General features: G+C 37.4%; 1 protein-coding gene across 3 annotated transcripts in view; it reads left to right on the top strand.

Moving 5' to 3' along the window:
* Positions 1–18,671, top strand: part of LOC128018552 (serine-rich coiled-coil domain-containing protein 1) — a 72,576-nt gene extending 53,905 nt beyond the window's left edge. For 2 of the 3 annotated variants that reach the window (XM_052604130.1, XM_052604129.1), the window contains one exon: positions 17,187–18,671. In XM_052604130.1, coding sequence (XP_052460090.1) covers positions 17,187–17,681 — 495 coding nt within the window. In that variant the 3' untranslated portion in view covers positions 17,682–18,671. The remainder of the gene's footprint in view (positions 1–17,186) is intronic. The other variant, XM_052604131.1, reaches the window with a different exon arrangement.
* Positions 18,672–22,585: the final 3,914 nt, after the last annotated feature.

The raw sequence follows: 22,585 nt of genomic DNA, 5'->3' as shown, positions 1-22,585 counted from the left end.
GATGCGAATATCCGCTGAAGGAGACATCGGACAGTCATTTAAACCCCAGATTTGTGTGGGATTTGGGTGGAATCGAGGAAGACTTGCATGTTCGTATTTATAGAGCAAACCTCCAACGCTGTTGCAGGAAAAATGTCAATAAGCCGCAAATCACACCTATATTTATTTCTGCCGGTTTTAGCTACATCATGTAGTGGGTGCACAGCAGGTGCAGGAAAAATCAGACCTGTCAGGGTTTGCTTTTGCATTTCTCTAATTTGTGGTTTTCGCTGTTAATGGTAGTCGGAGAAAATATGAACATTTGGCCCCTGTAATACAATTGAGCTAATTCTGTAATGTGCTCTGTGGTACCAGTAAAGTGCATAAATCTGCTGTCAGTGTTGTTTTGGTGTCACTGGATGGAAAGATGTATTGTAAAGTTAGCTTGAAGGTGTGTGGGACCTGTTCCATAAATTCAGGAAGTCGTTTAAGGATAGATGCCAAAATTTTGGCTGTATTGATCCACTGTATGTTCCCGTCTCCACAGGTAAAATACCAAACTGGTGAAATTAGTGCTGCTTAAAATACTTTATGATCTTTGGACTTTTATGATACTCCTGCTGTCAAAGCTCAAGGGCACATGTAATGGAATTACATTTATGATATCCAAAACTTGGCATTTGGTGTTGAATATTGGGTAGAAAGGTTTGTTCACTGTACTAAGAGAAACAAAAAGATAAGCTGTGATTTTGCAGTTATGTTGTATGACATTTCTGAGATTTGCCTCAGTAGAGATGACTGACAGAGTTTGTCAACCCAAGTGAAAGCATGACAAATATGGTTGTGGCACTGGTGTAGTAGCTAACTTAAAGGGAGAAAAGTGACTCGCAGTCTTGCATAATGAATATTTAAAAGAGTTTGGACAGAAGTGAATATGAATGCCCGTTTGTTGAACCTAATGCTACCAGATACCATTATATCAAATATCATGTGTCAGTCAGCTAAGATAACAGCATCTTTTTCTGTGTGATCATATATTCTGAAATATTAGTGTCAGATGCATGCTGAATAGTAATATTATGATGTCACCAGTAATGATAAGAGTATAAACACTGGAATTTTATATTTGACTTCTTATAAAGGCCCATGTTGTTTATGTATTTCTATTTACATTTTATATTGTCAGTGTAATGTACATGCACTGTATGTGTTTAATTTTTATTATTAGTAGTATTATTTTAAAATATCTGAAATGGTAATAATAAAGAACAGCAAGGTGAGTCCAAAATTTTTTATTGGAAGTAGAAAAAAAAACATTTATAACAATAAAAATAATTAATCTTTCCCATGAGCACTTCTGTGTTTATTGGGCAGCTGCTGTTGGAGGAATTAAAGTGGATATTATCATTAAATTTAAACTAGGGAAGTGACAGATGGGTTTCTATACTCTCCGCACCATTATAGATAGTCTTTTACCAGGGATATAACTTTTAATAACCCTCAATTGAAGCGTCAAGGCTGCTGTAGTAAAACTGGGTCTTTTTATTTTATTTTTTATTTTGAGTGTTTCTCAGTAGTTTCTTTTTCAAGCAAAGGAAATAAATAATTCTAAGGAAAACTATAGATGTAATTGATTTCATGTTGGTTGTTTAAGATTAAAGGGGTCATATGATGCGATTAAAATTTATCCTATCTCTTTGAAATGTTTTAAAAGCTCTCAGTGCATAAAGAAGTTCTGTAAAGTTGCAAAGACTAAAGTCTCAAATCCAAAGAGATATTCTTTATCAAAGTTAAGACTCTGCTACGCCCCCCTAAAACGACTCATTCAAACACTCCCCTACATGTCTACATCACTGTGGAAATATTTGCATAATGTCGCTCAAATGGTCTTGCAAATACAGTAGGCGTGGTTTTAGTAACCACAGTCAATGTTGAAGCAGCCATGTCAGAGAGATGCTGTGTGGATCTAGACGAAAGCAAAATCACTTTATTTGGCCTACCGAACATAGATGCATTAAGTAATCTTTGAGATTACTTAAAACAGAACTGCAAGGCATTTTATGGATGAGCGTTTCGTGAACCTAGGAGAGGAGGTCATTTTGACTTTGCTACGACAATCTGGCGCTTCAAATTCAGCTACTGTAAGTATGTTTAGTTATTAGTTTAAGTAAATGCTATTGACTGTTTAAATACAGTTTTTTAGGACGTGTATGTGTGTGTGTGCAAGAAAGAGACATTGTCACGCAGTGGAGTCAGATGTCTTAACCATCCTTGGTTTATGTAATGCAAACACATATGAGCGTCATCACGGTTTCTGTCACACCACTTTGTTCCCCTTTCATGCTTGACCTGATGGTAAAACCAAGGACATTATTACCTGTCTTTACAATTATTTTGAAAGATGAAGCTTTATTTATGGAAAGTGGCATTAGATTTCTGACGAGTGCTTGCGGTGTTCGGCCAGTCATTTGGCCAATCAGAGGAGACTGAGCTTGTCAGAAGGAGGGACTTTGTAGAAAACTACACGTTTGAGAGAAGCCAGGCATAGAAGACCTACAATAATGTACAGTATTTGAAAAATAATGTGTTTTTTGAACATTAAACCATGTCAACATATTTGGTTACTCCAAATTAGGGCTGGGCGATATAAAAAAATTATAGCTCAATATTGTCAAACTTTTTACGATATTCAATATATATCTCGATATGTTTGCATTTGCATTTAAATAATAAAAAAAAACTCTAGACCAAGTGATCACTTACTGTTTTTTATTAAATTAACACGCATATGTAACTGAAGTACAGAACTAGTACAAAAAGTGCATTCTTTTTAGTGCATGTAATTCACAATTTTCACTGTGCAACAGGGGGAAATTATTAAACTGGAAAAAAAAGTATTATTTTTTTTACAAGTTTTTAGCTAAGAACACAAGTTTTTCTACTGTCTCTGTGGCATAAAACTATGTTCCCACTGGCTCCAAAAACCCTCTCAGATGGGAAGCTATTTTCTGAAGCACATAAGTATTTTATATATATATATATATATATATATATATATATATAGTACATACATAAGTATTTTATATAAGTATTTTATATACGTATATTTTATAAGTATTTTATATATATATATAGATCGCTAAACTCCTGCTTGCTTGCTTTTCAGATCATCTGCGGCATCGTTTCCACAATGAGGAGCGATCGTTTGCGTGCGCATGCTTGCCAGATCGCTTAAAATAAGCAAAACACCAGGAAAAAAAATGATCTATGTAACGGCGAAGCTCTGATTCGGGGATTTGAACTTTTGTTATCTCACAACTGCACTAACATATTCAGTTTTTGGACGTTCGGCGCGTTCTTTTGGTACAGTATGCTTAAATTTGAAATATTCAGTATTCACAATATTTTCTAATTTTACATCGTCGTCAAAATTATTGCTATTATTATTAGCTAATATTCAATATATTGCGCAGCCCTACTCCAAATACACAAAATAATGATCCTTAAAAAATGTCATATGACCCTTTTAAGTCTCTAATGTAAGATTACATCTCTTTTGGCTGGAAAGTGAGTTTAATAGAATTGATCTCCCAAAAATAAAAATTCTGCCAATATTTGCCTGGAAAAAATAATTTTGAGCAACATGAGGGTGAGGGATACTTATAGAATTGTATTATTTGGCTTTACTATCCCTTTAACAAGACATATGAAGTGGAGTAATTCCTCACTGATGATCCCTGAAATTGCTTGTGCAATCACATGCGTGTGGAACAAATCAGGTACACTGAGTTATTAGTCTCTTTCCTTCTGCAGTCCTTGCACAAAACTTTATAATGCTGCTTATTTATGAGTTCAGCATTTTTTGCAGTGTTTTATCATTACTTTTAAATTGCCAAGACCACCTTGTAGGTCCCTCGTGTAACTCATTTATTTATCAGTGAGGTCATGGTCAAAATCACGCAACCATGTTTTTGCTTTTAATCCCCTTGCATCTTTCAAATTTTCTGGACCATTTTAAAGCAGCCTTAAAGAAAAAAATTAAATAAAACAAATAAAAACGAACATTTCCACCCTTTCCATCACTCTCTTTCCCTTACTAGTCCATCGAAACCCCAAGTGCATTCTCACCAGAGTTGTAGTGTGCATCTCCGAGTTTTAAACAAACGGCTGTGCTGGATACCTGTCTCCATATGGATCCTATTAAAACCTCACGCAGCCATCTGTAGCCTAACCATGCTGTGATATCTCCAAACTGCTTCCCTCAGCTCTGCTCCAGCTTGGTGGCTGAGCTTTTTCACGATCCCTTTGCAGTTTAGGTTGTATTCAGAGAGGTGCTGCTTGTTACTATTGCAACATTTCTGTGTCCCATATTAATTTTGATTAGCTTGGGAAGGAACTGTATTTTTACATGTCAGGTTTAAAGGATTATGGCGGGTGCTTGGTTGCTGCCTTCAACTATAATGTAGTCTTGCCATTTATAGTACACGACCTGCTGCTCGCTCCATACTGCTCTTAATGCTTGCCAGTATCTTGCGAGAGCGAGCAGTCATGTATGAAGCACTGCTGATATGGACATGCCGTTTTACTCTTTGTGCATGTGTGTATTTATTTACTTGAAGCCCATAGGCCTATACATGTGAAAAGTGACACTGATTGCAGTTCAAGTGTCTTGTGATGTTGGTTTATTTGGGTAATGTGAAGTTTGTCCATGTGCCCAGATGTGCTTTAAAAGAAAAAAAAAAAAAAAAAACTCAGGGGAGAACTCAGTGTCTTTTAACATGTTTTGTTTAATCATGTGACTCATCTGTCTGTGCGCCTCAAATGTTATAGTAAAATATCAAAAGTTTGGGTTGAACCACAAGGTTTTTGAGTCTTTTACACTAACCAAGGCGATATGTATATGATCTAAAATCCAGTAAAAAAAAAAAAAAAAAAACGTTAAAATAGAAAACTGTTATTTTGACCATGTTAGTTTTTTTTCTGCATTTTTTGATAAATAAATGCAGCCTTGATGAATGTAAGAGACTTATTTTCAAATAAAATAAAGGTCTTACTGATCCCAAACTTATTTATAGCAGTGTACATAATAGATGTTTATTCTCTCCATAGTTATTTTGTAATTGGTAAAAGTTACGCTTTCCCCTATGTTAAAATAGTGAATATACTGTATACATCATGCCATTTTAAACAAATATTTTTATGTTCTCAGAAACCAGTCTGTTTCCTCACAAACTTGTCTAAAGTAGATTATTTCTGCTTATTTGCACAGTAACATTGAAATGTTGGAATAAAATATGAAAACACGTAAAATGTATTGTTGTTTCTTATTAAATATTCAATTAATTACTGTTATTTATAGCTCAGGAAACCAAGAACTCATTAGTTCAAACCAGAAATGTGGAACAAAGTTGTCATACAGTACTTATGTGCCGATTAACTGACGACAATGCATTGATGATGTTTTTTTTTTTTTTTTTGAGGGTCCTAATTGAAAACCACTGCAATCGGCACATTCATCAAAAGTGAGATTTTAGGTTTGTTCATCTCTGAGAATAGGCTGGATTTAGAAATTAATTAGCACTCTATTATTTTTCTGGACTGCAGACTGCATTGAGACTAGAGCAAAGAAAAGCTCCATGGCTGAATCTCATTCACATGAGAGAGAGAGAGAGAGAGATAGAGAGAGAGAGAGAGACTGGGGCAGTCCAGGGCTTGAAGCGGACTATAATTGTGGCCAAATTGTGTGTCTCTGTGAGAACTCTGCTTGGCCTGTCCAGGCCATTGCAGTATGCTTTATCTGTAGGCCCTCTGAACACTTTAGGCTGGAGAAAAAGATCTGCAGCATTTTCTGCTTTGGCTTCATGCTTGGCCTAGTTACCTTTGAGTTGGCTTAGATTATATTGTAAAAATGGTGCAGAGAGCTCAACTATAAATGTATTTAACTTTTAAATCAAATCAGATTTTTTTTATCTTATTTTATTTTTTTATTAATTAATTCTTTTTTTACAGCAGATGTTCAGAATAATAAATTTTAATGACTTTTCTTGGTAAATTTTAATTATTATTATTTAAAAAATTTAAATGAAATATTTTTTTTTTTTTTACTGTAAACACTAATATTGAATTAAAGAGCAATTTTGCCAAAAGTCACAAGTTAATTAGAAATTAAATTAGTTAAGAATAGTTTTAGTAATACATTTTTTTATGTAATGTTTTTTCCTGAGATGGCAAAGCTGAATTTTCAGCAGCCATTACTCCAGTTTTCAGTGTCAAGTTATCCTTCTTAAATCAATCTAATATGATGATTTGATGCTCAAGAAACACTCATTTTCATAAATGTTGAAAAGAGTTGTTCTATTATGTCTCTCTCTCTCTCTCTCTCTCTCTCTCTCTCTCTCTATATATATATATATATATATATGTCTATGTCTGTATGTGTGTTGTGTGTGTGTTTTTAAGACATTTGTGACATTATAAATGTATTTACTGTGAAATTGATTAATATAATGTATCCTTGCTAAATACAAGATTTAATTTATTTTTAAAAATCTTACTGACTGCTACTTGTATATTGCTGTGCCATAGAGTATGACAATGTCAATCCCACATCACCTATATTTATATCAATTTAGATTCTTTAATATCAGTGATGTTTGAGGTTCCATTTCAATTATGATGCTGCCTTAGAATGCAGCTCACTTTCTAGGCAGTGAGATTACTCACTCGATTTTGTAATTAAGCCATGGTATATCCCATAAAAGACAAATCTAAAGTATTTAAAAGCAATTAAAGTATTGAGGGTCTATAACTAAGTAAAACAAATACATTTATCCTGGAGATATCAGGGTAGTTATGTTAGATATGTGATAAGAAGCGATTAAAAAGCATCACAGAATATGCATGAGTAATATGGAAGATGAAAAATCAGATACTTGATCATCATTTAATGGCGTGTATGTTCACGGGAGATTATGTCAGGGGATACACGTTGACAGATGTTTTATACCTGCACCATCTTACACTGTCTGTAATCACTGCATGCAAGAATGAGATCTCAACACTCATTGAAATGTAAATGTTCGTGCATTGCCTCCCAGCATTGTTCTCCAACTGTTCAGGGCATATATATTTTCATCTGTACTATATTAGATACAATCTTCCTCTAATTATGATTCAAGTAAAATAAATAAATAAAAACAAATAACAGAGATTTGGATTTATGTCTTCACAGAGAGTTGCTTATTAACTTCACATTATAGACGGTAAATGAATGTGTGAAGTTTTATTGCATCAGTGTTTTATTCATTGTCCTCAAGCACATCATTAGCACAGTATATCACTGTAAATCACTGGGTTTGTCGAAGTGGGCAAAGCTGCTGAGAGCTGCTGAGGAACTTATTTACCCCAGTCTGCTGCTTACTGTTGAAAATGACAGAGCATTTACTCTAAAGAACAGGCAAGGGTGGATTGTACAAGGTCCTGTGAGGGTCCAGAGCACAAGCTTCACTGGAGGCCATGTTTTAAATTGGTTTTAAATAGCTTTTTTTATTTATATATATATATATATAGAATATTTCTCCCTGAAATATTCAGAATAGTCAATTATGTTGATTTGTCACCATTTTATTCTCAAACAAAGAATCCTTTTCAGTTAGTTCAGCATTTCATTTGGACCCACACTATGCTGAACAATGGCCGATAATATGTTGATTTTTGTTTTATAAAGCAAATTGTTGCAGTTTTTTTTAGATATTTACAAATTGCCCTTATAACAGATTCAGCATGACATTTCGACTTCACTATGCTAAACAATGGCCTCTGATATTTTAGATTTGAATGCTTTTTTAACAATGGATTCATTTTATGCATTTATTTTTTGCATTTTTAATCCCATTTTGACAATTTAAAGGGGTCTTATGATGCGACAAAAAGTTTTTTTTAACTGAAATGTGTGTTGACGGTGTGCGTACACAACCACCCTATAATGATAAAAATACACCCACCTCAAATCTTTACCCCTTTTTCAAATTGAAATGATCTCCGATGCCCGTCTATGTATCATCACAAAAACAGGCCCCTCCCATGATAGTTTGATTGACATTAGCGTTTCAGCACAGATTGGACTGGCGTCTTACCTTAGACCCACCCTGAGTGAGTTTGCCATCAGTCAACTACTGTTTTACCACCGGAGTCGATTGAAGTGTTCTGTTGTTGGATGTATTAATGAACATATCAGTTGTGATTTACTCCCAACATCTGAGCCGCTGAAGACGCAGTTGATCACGTTTGTTTTTGAAGGGAATACAACCCCCATGTACATAAATGCATCTATTATCGTGCAAATTATTCATGATTCAGCTTCACCAACAGGAGAAGTGAGTGTAAGTTTTTTTTTTTAACGAATCGTTGCAAATCGCCTTTCCTAATAATGTGCTAATTAGCAAGTTTCACGATGAATGCGGCTAAAGTAAACCGTTCCTCAGAGAGCAGGAAGAGAGGGGCGGGGTCAGCATAGCTCATTAACATTTAAAGAAAAGAGCTGTTTTAAACTGTTACAGATTTTTCATTAAGACCCTAAAGAATCATATCAACTTGTGGAAAATGGGCATCCTATGACCTGTTTAAGTCTGAATCCCTCTCTAATGATCAAATAAGGAGCAGTTGCATAGCAAATATGAAAAATAAAGATGCAGTTGCACAATATTACAAATAGACAAAATAAAGTTGCAGTTACTTTAGTGTATGACCAGAATAAGACATCAAAGCTTAAACAGGGCAATCAGGTGATAACGGTTCAGTGGAGTGAAGAACATTTCTAATTTCTTTTAAATTCTGCCAAAAGTTACCAGCACATATTCAAATGCCATTTGTCTATCTATCTCAATTTTACATCTGTAGTGGCTTGTTTCTGCACTTATCTAAGCTTGAAGCCCGCTGGCAGTCAGAGGCCCCATCAGCCCAGTCCATAATCTGTCCTTGAGAACCAGCTGAGGGTCTCTGAGGGAGTGAGCGAAATGAAGGCAATCATTTGAAATTCAGAAAGAACTGCCTCCTTACATACAACATGATTTGTTCAACTTTGCATATTGCCATCCTGGGAAATGAAGTTGTCGGCATGCTTCCAGGAACAATAGTCTTGTGACAGGAAGGGCATACGTGTGCTGCATTCCTTTAGTTAGATCCGTGGTCATCCCCCCACTCAGCGTGGCTAATTGATGCAGCATCCTTCTGACTGTTACCTGGCTATGTATGTGTGTGTGTGTGTGTGTGTGTGTGTGTGTGTTCACATGTGTCCATGCTCGGTCTGGCTCCGTGCCCAGAAATGAGAGTGCCTATCCATCACTACTCTATAGTGAGTGGCCATGGCCAGCTGAGAGACCAGCTCTGCACCTCTCCTCCCCCTCCAGCCAGTGGACAGATTCAGGACACCCCAGGTTCATTAGTCACACCAAAGTAGGGCAGGTGCAGTGTGAGTTGCCTCTCCTGGATCTATCAGAGGCTCAGAGTTGAGGCGTGACGCACTCATACACCACAAGGACCACTTCTGTGTAGGCCAGGGTCTTTCCTGCTCTCCGGCTTAATGCAATGGGACCCCACTCGATAAGCATTGGGGTTCTTCTGCAGTGTGCTGTGAATATATCAGCTGTTAGATAATGAGGACCAAAGCCCTCTCAATCTCATACAACAATTTACTGCAGCATTAATGAAAATAGCTAAAGCATAAATATTAATGAATAAGTCCTTTGCAATCTGCACATTCACAAATGCCTCGAGGTGCATAGTTGCAATGTTTTGCCGACAAATACAGAGAATTAAAATGCAGAACAGGAAAATCCGGTAAGAATAAATTGTCTTTGTTTTTAACGTGGAGTGTCTTCAATGAGACAAGCCACCCACACACTTCCACATTTAAAAAAAACTCTCTTGCTTTACACTGAAAAGTCTGGTGTGAATCTCTAGGTTGACAGAGATTCATTTGTTTTTTTTTTTTCTTTGTAAATTTAGAATTATTCAACCTGATGTGTTTGACCTGATTGTGTGTGTGTGTGTGTGTGTTTGTGAGTAGCTGGCATCAGGGGTCCTTACTGTAGAGCCTTCAAGGTGAGTTAGATATGAGATGGGCGTACACAGGGCCAGCCTTCCCTTTACTCACAGTCATCTGACAGTGAGTGACACCTGACAGCTCTGCTCAGGAGAGCCGCGAAGGACAAAGTGTTTTTTGCTTTCCTATATCAAGCTGATCATAGAGCATTTGGCACTATACAAAAGCTTGATGATTTGGCATTATTGAAACATTTTTATTGGCAGTAGCAAAATATAAAATATAAATGGCCAGATTTTGTCTGAAACACAAGTCAGTATTAACTCTTCATATTGTTTGTTCATATTTAAAACATCAACACTGTTGCATGTGTTATATTGCTTAATGCAAACTTTATATCAGCTGAGATATTTTTTAATGAAAACAATTTAATAAAATGTTCCAACTAATTTGGCTGGTTGTTTTGAGTTGTTTGAGCTCATTGAGTACCATAATGATAACTAAAACTGCTCAATGAAATCTGAAAAATTTTCAAAAATGTTCCCCCCATTGCAGCTGAACAGGAAGGAGAGCTTCCTTCAGAATTGCCACAGGAAAAGTAAACAACACCAGAGAGTCTGAGTTTAGGGTGGATTTTAAAGATGCATTTTCGTCCAGTCAGTGTAGGCTTTGTGATGGCCCTTAGGCCCTTAAAGAGAGAAAGAGCGAATGAGTGTGTGTCTGACTTTGGATGCAGGATGTACTGGTATAAGAAACGAGGTGCTGTGAAGTAGGCAAGCCCTGTAGCAGTCTGTGTTGATAAGAGCCACAGGGAAATGGAGTGGGTCAGACGACAGTTTTCACAGGTGTTTTATGGGAGAAAAACTCAAGCCCACTCCAGAAATGCTCCCCATTAAAGCCCCTTTAACACTGAAAGTTGGTCCTTGAAAATTGCCTTCTGTTTGAATGCAAACATGTCCCAGAATTTATTACGTGATCGATCCTGGGTTGGGGACCTAGTAACATTGCTGGGTTCAGTCCCGGAACAAGCTATGTGTGAACAAAAGCTAGAACCAATGCTGTAAATGGTGTGTCATAGTTTTACTGAAAGTTAACGTGCCTAGTATTTTTGACTTGTACATTACACGTTACATCCTGATGTCACGTGTCATTACGGGGCCTTTACGGGTTGTGTGTGAACGCACGCACAGATTACGGGAAATCACTGGCGGTGTGAATGAACCAAAATCTTACAATCTGGTAATAATTGCTAGGACACATTACCCATGTATTATCTGGAATATCAGTGTGAAAGGGGCTCAGTAAGCTTTTATTCAATTCTGTATCCAAACATTCCACTCATCCAAAAAAGAGATGGTACTGAGAGCATTTATCTTTTTTCGTGAAATATTCAGACTTCAATTGCCTCAGTTGCTTGCTTTGGCAAACTTGAAGAACTCCCACTTTATAATGTTGTGAAACTTTCAATTTAGCAGTATCATACCAGCAAGCGGTTGTATTTAATACCTCAATACACTTTGATATTCAATGCTTAGTATGAATGTTATTTGCAACCAGCTATGAGGTGAGTCACAACACTGCAAACATGGATTTGAAACAAAAGTATTTGTAAATCTGTGGAAAACACAAAGCTGCAAGTAATAGCTTTATATGGTAAAGAACCGCAATCTGATGAAGCAGTGCAAAATAAAAATGACATGAATGGATTAATATACATCTATTGATTTAAACATGTTGATATAATTGCAAAATATGCATTTAAATAGTTTGAGGTCGACAGAGGGAGACCAGCATCATTTGCATCGCCTCAAGCTAGTGGGCAGGTGTAAAGATTTTAGGTGCAATTTGCTTGTTTCAGAAAGATGCTGTAGTGCACCATTATTTAAGAAATAAGTTGAAACGACTTCAACAAAACCATATACCATTAATTAACTACCTATAATTATAATTTATCATTAAAATGTACTCCCAATGAAAAAATGGATGGGATTTTTACTTCAGGAACCTGGCAGTTGCGCACCATTGTAATTCAAAGAATGTCATCACAGATAATGCATTCTCAGAAATAAAGTGTTCTTCCGCCCTGTCCATGATGAAATATATAAACTAGGGCCGGGACTTTAACGCGTTAATTGAGATTAATTAATTACACAAAAAATAACGCGTTAACTAAGATTAATTAATTACAGAAAAAAAAATCCCGCATTTTTAATAACTTATTTTTGCACCGCGGAACGTTTCTCACCGGATGAGTTTCGGTGGACCGATTATACTGGAGCACCAACTAGCGTTCGCATATCACTGCAGCACATCGAGCCTCAAGTATCACCTCAACGCAAAACATATAGCAGTTAGTGTGGACTTTATGTTGAACTATGTATTATTTTGTTGGTGCAACAGTTTGTTGAACTCTTTATTGTTTTGGCCAAGGTTATTGAGAGTTGGACTTAGTATGTTATGGCCTCTGAAGCAACAGAGAGATGTTTTCTAATAGTCAGTGTTTCCAATGTTATACCTATATATATATATATATATATATATATATATATATATATATATACATACACCTATAAGCTTGCTGAATTTCTGAAATTGTTTCTAAATATGCTATTGCTACACTTCATGGCAAAAAATGCACTGGTCTGCTAGACTTGGTTGAACAAAAATAAAAAATATTTTGTTGCTTAAGCTTATGTATTCAGTCATTATTCAATGGTATACTATAAATCCATGTGAAAAAAAATACTTCTCACTGTTCTCAGGTCAAATATTTATATGCGATTAAAATGCGATTAATTCCGATTAATTAATTACAAAGTCCCTAATTAATTAGATAAATTTTTTTAATCGAGTCCCGGCCCTAATATAAACAGAATATACAATTTTACAAATGGCATTTGAACTTTTTTGAAATGGCATTGAGAAAGTTTTGAAAAGTGGGAGTGAAATCATTTAAGGCATTCTCAATTCAGTTCTGGTGCACAACTCTGTGTTTGATGTGTGTGAATTTTAAACTTATATACAGTTCTGTAAACATGAAGTGTTTACTGAATCATTTGCATTTCAGATCAAATTGGCCAATTAGCTGGTATACTCAACTCTGCTTCCACTCTCTGTGAATGGGAATGAGGTAAACAGTGAAATGTCCCATTGTTATTGGACTAGACATCTGCACTTTTGAAATACTGTTCAAAAATGACTGCTCCACTGCAGAACAGGTCCTCACATTGATTTTATCTTCAGTCCTTATTATTACCAAATTATGCATCATGCCTGGTTGATTATGGACTACTCGGCTCAGAAAGTCTTACAAAAAGCGTTCATTTTGTCCATCGCTTTCGGGGTCTGCAAATCTGTGAATATTTTGTTGTGAAGAAGCTGGTAGAAGCTGGTTAAATAGAACCAACTGAAGCATAAGGCGCTGGTAGGTTTCTTCCATTGCTTTGTGTGTTTCGTCATGTTGATTTAAAGTCAGCCCATGACAATTAAGTTGTGTGACACACGTTGTTGTGGAAAGCCACACACACCACCGTACTTCATGGAGCTGACGGTCCTTAAACAGGCAGCTGCGGCTTTCCGATGACACCCAGGCAGCTGCACCAATCTCATCAGCTTTTGAAGACTTCTGCTACCTGATCTGATAGAAACTCAATTTATTGATTTGTTTTGTCTGTTTCTTCTCTTCATCTCTTTCGCTCTCACTTGGATCTTTTTCCCCACATCTCAATATCTTTTTCCCGTTATTGTTTATCCAGGTCCTGTGCTGTCAGAGAGAACAAGAGAAGGACTGTAAAGAATCTTATCTTCCCTAAAGCTGACAGTTGTTGGAGGGGCTCAATAGGGGGGAAAGCCTTTGAAGTTTATTCAGTTACTCCACACATCAAATTCAGCCTCCATCATGCCTCATCATCTACAGTAGGAACAAGGCTTGTACGAAACTCGGTGAACGGAGCGCCCGCCCACCCCCTCTCACTCGCCTGCTCTAACGTTCTCTTTCAACTCCTCTTATTTCTCCTTCACATCTTTACTATTTTTTTCATCTATTTATTTTTTATATTTCTGGAGTCTTTTTTTTTTCACCTGTTAAATATCGATCAGTCTTTCTCAATTGATCACTGTTTCAGCACACATAAACGTGCTGTCTCTTTCTTTAGCTGACATTTGTTTCTCTTATCTGCCCGCAGAGGAGCAGTGCTGTACGGATTGGTCAGGGCGCTGTGCTAATCGTCAGCTGAACGATTAGCCGGTTAGTTCAACTAGGTTATCGAGAATTTCTTGTTTTATTTGATTTTGGCAAGGGGATGAGGAACTTATTTTTAGCGTGCTGTGGGCGCCTTGGCAAAAGGCCTTTCAAAAACACTTATATTACAAATCTGTCAAATAGTGTTCAAGATGGATACTAAGAAATGTTTCTAAATCACCAAATCAGCGTATTAGAATTATTTTGGAAGGATCATGTGACACTGAAGACTAAAGTAATGGCTGCTGAAAATTCTATAAAAATATTATCACATTCAGTAAAAAAAAGTACATTTTAACAATTTAATGAAATTTCTATATATATTGTTTTTACAAAGTAAATGCAGCCTTGGTGAGCCTAGACTTTATAATTTATAAAATGTTACCGACCCCAAAATTTGAACGTTAATGTACACAGGCAGATGGATGTTTATGGATGTTGTGTGCCTAATATCAATAAAGAATGTTGGAAGGAAATATATTAAATATATTAACGCTATTACTTTTCACTTTTACACTCTTTAATACAAACCACAAAACACAACTAGATCATGTAGACAGCTCCGCTGACTTTAATAACTGATTTGTTTTAAATTATGAAAATGTCTTTATTGTACATCCGTACAGGGCTCATATGTCAAAGCATGGCACAAGGTGCTGAGACAGTGTGGCAGTTGTGGGAGCCCATGAGCTCATTAAAAGTATTCAGAGGCGGTTTGTAATCAGCCGCTGGCGAGGAGGACAGCCATTTATCTTTAAGCACCCTCAGACTGTGGCACTTCATCCTCTCTCGCTTTCTCTCTCTCTTTCTGAAAGCCACTCTTCATCATCTTAACTTAGGTTCAGACGGATGGAGTTTCAGGAAGTGCAGGCAGACAACATGCTTCTCTGCCCCTCTTTGGCTTAATATAGAGCCTAGCATCTGAGAGACGGCGATTGTTTACCCACACTTTGTTGTTGTCTGATTGAGAGTGATTGCAAAGGTGCGTTTCAGTTTGTTTAATGTGAGTTTTATTTGGAAAGATGAATAGATGAGCATGCTCTTCTTAATACGGGGTCGCCACACAAAAAGTTGAAATTCTTCTGTTCCTTTTTTTTATCATGTTTATTTGAGAAAAGCTCTTTGTCTGTAAACCAAGATATTCATGTTGTCTATTCATTTTACATGATTCCAGAGGGGGAAAAACAACAACACCAAAGAAATACATTCTTGTCTTTCGAGACTCTTGACGAGAAGTGCCGCAGAATTGTTTTCCTTACCCAAACATATTACTTTTTCGGGGAATTTAAAAGTGAGCTGTGCTTGCTTGAGTGGATTTTTTATGTAATACATAACTAGATATCTGTACACTGCTCTCAGTTATCAGTCCAGTGCTATACATAATACACAAGGATTACTGTCCATTGCCTGCGGCTTAGACAGTGTGCCTCTTTGCAACAGTTGCTCATTGCACACGCGTGCGTGAGAGTGTGTGTGTGTGTGTGTGTGTGTTTGTAGGTGTGCTGAAGTGTGGAAAATGAGTAGGCTGAATCCTGCTACTTCCAGCCTACTGCATAATCAGCCGGAGGGCTTTTAACAGAAGCATGCCATTAACACAGGACCAGCTTCTTCACAAGCTAATAAAGCCCCAAATGGATTAGGACCGTTAAATCAGTCTGATTTAATCTGGTCGCTGTTTTTCCACTGGATGACTCTAGTGTTGTGTGCGTGTGCGTGCATTTCTGGCCTTTTTCCAGTGCAGGTACAAAACTTTTCCTTCTCTCTGTCACCATTTGATGTATTTATGTTTGCTAGCACCTGAATTTGTGCTGTGAATGGTGCAGCGCATGTACTTGAGAGGACGCAGACATTGTAAATCCAAGCTGCAGTCCCCAAACACCCGCTGCTTAGCATGGTATCTGTAAAGAGAGGCCCAGAGTTGTGTATGTGTTTTATTGAACATATAAAACATATAAAAACTGAACATATAAAAAGAACTGTAAATAGTCATTTATTTGTATATCTGAAGTGCTACACAATAATAGAACAAAATCAAAGGACTATAAATGAGCAAGTAGTGAGATCAGAAAATAAGTTTTGGATAACTTTTCAGGATTTTGAACATTGAACATGGAAAATGTCCTTTTTGTTATATAATTCTGTCGTCTTAACAGTACAGAGCTTGTAGTTTGAGTGTTGCTATAAAATCCAGTTGGAACCAGATATTGGGTTTGGTTGTGCTGTGGTTGAACTAGACGTGCAGAATGGGTTGTTTATGAAAGTATGAAATACATTTCACACAATAAATGATAAAATAAGTTTAGCACACATGAAAGGCATGTCACCTGCACTGGCACACTTTAAAAAATGCTCTCTTTTTTTTAGAGTGCATGTTGATTTTTTTCAACTCCTCGCACGGATTCTTCCCCATAAAGTACAAATTCAATTACAGCCTCGATTTTAAATTCAATTTCACGTCACAGCTGAAGTTTCCCACATTAGCCACATCACACTTAATTAGGTTTCCTCACTTTGTGAAATGCCGATTAGCATCAAGTATTACTTTCTGGCTGCCAGCTCAGTCTGAGTTACACGTCGAGTTACAGCATGAATCGAGCAGTCACTCTTTAGTTTGCAGATTATTTCTTTTACATGCACAATATTTCCCCTGCACTCATTCAGCATTATATAGGGCCGGTTATGTAAGGAAGAGGCAGTGTTGTGTGCAAAATGAACAGGTGGCTCAAGCTCCTAAGCACAGATTTGTCTTGTGCCACCTCCCCACAATGTGTGCCTTTGGCCTCCTCTTTCTAAAAAAGGCAAAATTCCAGTTGGTCTGGAAACAATTAGAAAAGGTTCTACACTGCCAACGAATCTTTGTCACAATGTCAGCGAATTAAGTGGCTTACTTTTTTTTCTCTCTTTCCCATCTTTTGTTTTCGACAGGCAGTCTACCCAAGTCGACCCACAGGCCAAAACAGCAACATTCCCAGCAGCAGCCTCACAAGGGAGCGAAGGGCGACACGAACGTCCGCCGCAGACCATCACAGTCAGCCTTGTGAAGAGAGGGCTTGCAGCAATGGCGGAGGAGGATTGCGGGAGCCGCTACGGAGAGCTGAAGGTGGGCAGTCCATGTCTGAGTTACCCGGGACCCGGAAGGCAGAGCACCCGGGGCCATCTCAGATCCCTCGGGCTGTGGCTGGCAGCAGCGTGAGCCTCCCCAGCAAAGACAGTCCCTCACGCAGCCTGTCTTCAGACAGCGAACGGGGGCCAGGGAGCGAGCGAGGCCCTATTCCCAGGCTTCAGTCCTCCTTTACTGCCCGTCTGGGTCAACCGCCCCGTGGGCCTCTGTCTTTACACATGTACACCCGAAAGAACATCTTCCTACAGCACTCGCTCCATACAGCCGAACTGCAGGCTCTTGCTCAGCAGGACGGTTGAAACACACACACACACACACACACACACTCACACACGCACATAAAGAAAACTGACACATGCCTCAGATGGATGTGACCTCTTGGTGCAGTTCCTCAGTGACCGCAAGTACCTTCACACCCACTTTTCCTCTCAAACCTCAAATGAACTTTAACCACACACTGAGACTCATCTCATCTTTTGTGGAGTTAAAGTAATCATCTATATTCCAATCTGTCGTCTGCACTACTTAAGCTTTTTTGAAGGAATGATATATGCTGCTCTGATACTTTAAATTGACGGTACATTTGGGTGAGAGATTCACTCGCAACACTATCACATTTTACAGCTCTGCTGAAACTCTAGAGATGATATCAACATTTTCTGTTGCATTACATTTATTAAAAGAAATCCAGGATCCAACATTAAAACTTACCGAGTAAGTTCAAGTAAAAAATTGGTTTTGGCAAGTTAATTGTACAATTTGGTAACCCGGTAACTCCATTATGAACTATAACATAGTGCTGTAAGCGATCAATTAAATGTCTAGCTTAAGAACAGTTTCTCCAGATCTACATTTGGTGACATTACAGTTCAAATGTTTGGAGATTTTTTTTTTATGCGTCTTGAAAGAAGTTGGTTACGCTCACCAAGGCTGCATTTATTTAATATTGTGATAAACCATAATATCTTTTAATATTATTGTAATTTAAAATAACTTCAATATATCTTAAATATGATTTATTGCTGTGATGGAAATCCTAATGTTTAGCAGCAATTATTCTAGGTTTCAGTGTCACATTTTTATAATATGCTGATTTGCTGCTGTAGTAACATTTCTTATTTTTCAATGTGGAAATCTGTTGTGCTGCTTAATATTTTTGTGGAAACTTTTTTTTTTCAGGATTGTTTTATGAATTTATTTGAAATAGAAATCCTTTGTAATGTTGTTAATATGTGCATTGTCACTTTTGAATAAATCAACTGAATGACTCCTGCAAAAAAAAACAACAACTACATACTGTCCCCAAAACGTTTGAACGGTATATTTGATTTATGTAGAAATGTTACTCATATTAAGCCACCATTATCAAAATATTGTTACAATCATTTTAGAAGATGTGAAAAACTGACACATGTGAATGAGAAAAAAAGAAAAAGAAAAAAAAAATACAACTTCATGACGAGTACCGAAACTTTTTGGCCGGTTCCTCAATTCGCCCACCAGTAGTGTGCCAAAACCCTGTAGTACCTTTATTAAAGTTTTCAAAACCTTTTTAACTCCAAGCCTTTGCCTAGACTCCCATTTATTGGCTTGCTTATTAGATTGAGCTCAATTAGTAGTGATGTTTATGATAGTAGGTCATATGAATAGTCTAGCACATTGTTTTGCACTTGGAAACGTGACACTGAAGAATCATGCATATATTGCAGAATCAATCCTCAGTCAAAGAGAGGGCACTGAAACTTGTGCTGCCAGTGAGAATTGCCCACGTGTTATCAGACCCTTTTTAGGGAGTTTAACACTCATTAGCCTCTTCTAATTACAAGCAACGCTTTCTCTTTTTTTTTCATTTTGCATTTGCTGCAAACAAAAATAAAATATTTTTTGGCACTGAATCTAAGCTAAAATAGATTTGACAGCTCTTGTGAAAGGACTCGGTGAGAGCCTCGAGTCATAAACATTTAGACATCAAGAAAGAAATGCCCCTCATTAATCAGTAGAACCCTCTTTGCAAAAGTAGAACCCTCTTTGTAAAAAAATGACATTTGACAGACGAGACTTTGAATTTTCATAAAAAGATGTAATTAAACATGTTGGTAACTTCAGCTGCCTCATACAGTGCAGACTCTTAAAGAGCCAGTAAGATGAAAATTCTAAGCTTCCTATCACTGTTAATAAGTCCTGTACATTAGGTTATATCCATCCAAGGTTAAAAAACATTGTCATTTTGTCAAAATATCATTTTAAAATTACCTCAATTCTCAGAGATCCACAAAACGGTTCGCATGAAGCTGTTCAAAAGATTCAGTTTCCTTAAACCCCACCTTTCGGTAGCATACTGTGTTCTGATTGGTCAACTAACATAAGCAATTTGGATTGGTTGTTCCACACACACCTCCACGGTAAACTATGCGTTAGCATCTGTTTGGGGCGAATTATGTCTTATTCCACTCACCGCGAATCAAACAGTAAAATAAAAAACTTGAACAGTCTCGCTGCTTTTTCTTCTGTGTGTGCGTATTCAAGCCTCGCGCTTCAGTTTGAATCTGAATAGCGCGTTCTGCGCGGGGGCGTGGTCACATTAGATATAACGAAGGGAGACATGAAAAACAGACATCGCGTTGTTTTCATATGGATTACTTTATCACAGTATGTTGATGTGCAGACAGCACACATACTGATAAGACGTTCGGGAGAAAACAGACACATAACTTCATAATCATACTTCGCGTTGTGATTCGGATATGCTCGTTGTTCTAAATAAAGTTGGTAATGAACCCTCTTTTATGGCCAAATGCTTTGAAAATCCCGCTGTACTCACCGAGATTAGAAAAGCAGTCATCAGTGAAATGTTGTGAACACAACAAGGATTTGTTGTACTGCTCTGGTATTGTGGTAAAAATGAGTTTTAGCCATTGGTTCTTCTGATCTTCATTCTTTGGCAGTGAAAATAAAACAAACTTGCCTTTACAATTAAAAACACACTGTCTGCTCGACATGATGCTATCACACCAACCAGAGCGTCTGTGTGGGGGGTGGGGCAGGTCAGAGTTTTGTTTCTCCCAACACGGTAGGAGGAGATTATTATGCAAAGTGTTCCTAGTGACATGCATAGAGATGGGCAAAAGATTTGAAATCTATAACGACTCGTTTCAGCGATTCAGAGTCCACTCCTTACTTTAGAAGCCAATAACTTTATAAATCATGTAATTTTTGGTTTAATTACTTTGCACATTGTTTACACTGATGGACAGCTACATCATACACTGTAATACAGGTAGTTTTTGATTTCCCATCTGTGTGGCTCTTTAAGACAGACGGTTGAAATGAGGAATGGCCTTGTTTTGGCAGCGAGAATGTTTGGGAGAACATTGGTGTAAAGTTGGGACAGTGCTGACCCGGCTTTGCAGATCAGGAGCTCAAGCAAGGACGCACGGAGGAGAAGGAAACCCTGAAGAAATGCAGTCCCATCTATCCAGCAGGTCTGCTCCCTAAGGTCCAGTGCTCCAATTTCAGCAATCTGTTGGGAGAACCATCGCTTCCTCTCTCTCTTTCTCCTTCTCCCTCTCCCTCCCAGACCTACTTCCAGCTCTCGGTGTGATCAGGTCCGGGAGAAAAAGGCTTTAGTACATGCTCCAATACTGAAATTTCACTCCCTTAACTAGATCGTGTTTGTTTTCAATAAAAGAAGTTAAATATAAGCTACAATTGGCTTTGATATGTACAGTAAATAAAATGATTGGGAATTTATTATTAGGGTTGAGTATCCAAAAAAAAAAAAAAAAAATCTGCTTAATTCATCCATATGCAAGGCAAACGGTTAAGTTTGAACCCTGCTCATGATATTTCAGAATGACCTCAAGAGAGCAGACTGCTGTTTTTCAGCCAATTTGAGACAATTCTGCCCTGGATAACTGCAGTCAGCAATACGGTTTAAATTCTGAGTGGGTGCCAGTTTGTGACTGGTGAATGTTAAATGTGCGTTCCCAGAGGCAGGAATTGTCCTTGTTCCTTCCTGAGCCTCCCTTGTGTCTTTGACACATGTCTTTAAACCACGCGTTTGAGCAATGATGCTTGAAGAACGGACTTTTAAACAGACTTCAATATGCAGGATCATGTGTCGAATCTGTGCAAGAGTGGAAACTCATGGATCTATACATGGATCTACACGACTATATGTGGCGTCACATTTCCGAATTCAGAATTCTTCATCGTTGAATAGTTATTTATTTGGCCTTATTTATTATGTAATGTTATGAAATGACTAGAAGCTTTTATTTGTTTGTCTGAACTCTTTGTATCAGTGCATATAAAGTTGTCTTTGTGGCAGATGCTGTTGCTATGCCGAAATCATCTCTTACATCATTTTGATTATTTTCTTCTTTTTTTTTCAACAGTATGAACAGGGTTTGCATAACAATTTTACTTTTAAGAGATTTAAACCCAAACGAGATCTGAAATAACCTTTATCTGTATCTATTTCTCTCACTGGTGGTTTTTATTATGATGTTCTGATTTTCACCAAATGTAATATATTCACTCATTAAACACCAATATTTTAAAAAAAGAAATGAGTTTTGATACATGTAAGCCCCTAGTTTTTTGTTAATAATAGAATGTTTTCCACATTTAAGCTTTCCATTAACTGTTTTGCCAGCACTGCTCCATCAGTACACCTGCTCCTTGATGTTTGACATCATTTTAACATACGAGGAGGGTACAGTATAAGCAAAATTACTGCTACAATCATCATCTTTGAAAACTAGGAAGGAAAATGCTATTGCTTTGATGGCCTGCAGTGGTCTAAATGTAGCCTTTTCTCTGGCCTGCCGTTGCTTCTCGGTGAAAAAATAAAATGAATGTTTTCCTACTCGAGAAATCCTATGGAAATTGCTTATTGTGTTTCCTTTAGTGTATTGCATCAGAAGGTAAATCACTCTCTTTCTCTGATTTCTGTTCAGGCTTCACAGTCCACTTCATATGTTCAGGTTTCACAGCACATATCGCTGCTACTCCTAGTCATCCAAAACAAGTTATCTCAAGCTAGAAAGAAGGGCGGATGTAGACCCTCATCTTCTGGGCAAAAGTAATTGCACTGCTCCGCAGGGAGGAAAACCGTTACCGTAGAACTCTGGGAATGACAAGTGTTTGTTGTCTTGATGTAGTGGGCTGACTTTGATGCACAGAGGTGTATTTTCCTGTC

This window comes from Carassius gibelio, chromosome A8 (assembly GCF_023724105.1).
Source record: "Carassius gibelio isolate Cgi1373 ecotype wild population from Czech Republic chromosome A8, carGib1.2-hapl.c, whole genome shotgun sequence".
Classification (NCBI taxonomy): domain Eukaryota; kingdom Metazoa; phylum Chordata; class Actinopteri; order Cypriniformes; family Cyprinidae; genus Carassius; species Carassius gibelio.
The sequence above is the reverse complement of the archived record's forward strand: the minus strand, read 5'-3'. Positions and strand labels throughout refer to the sequence as shown.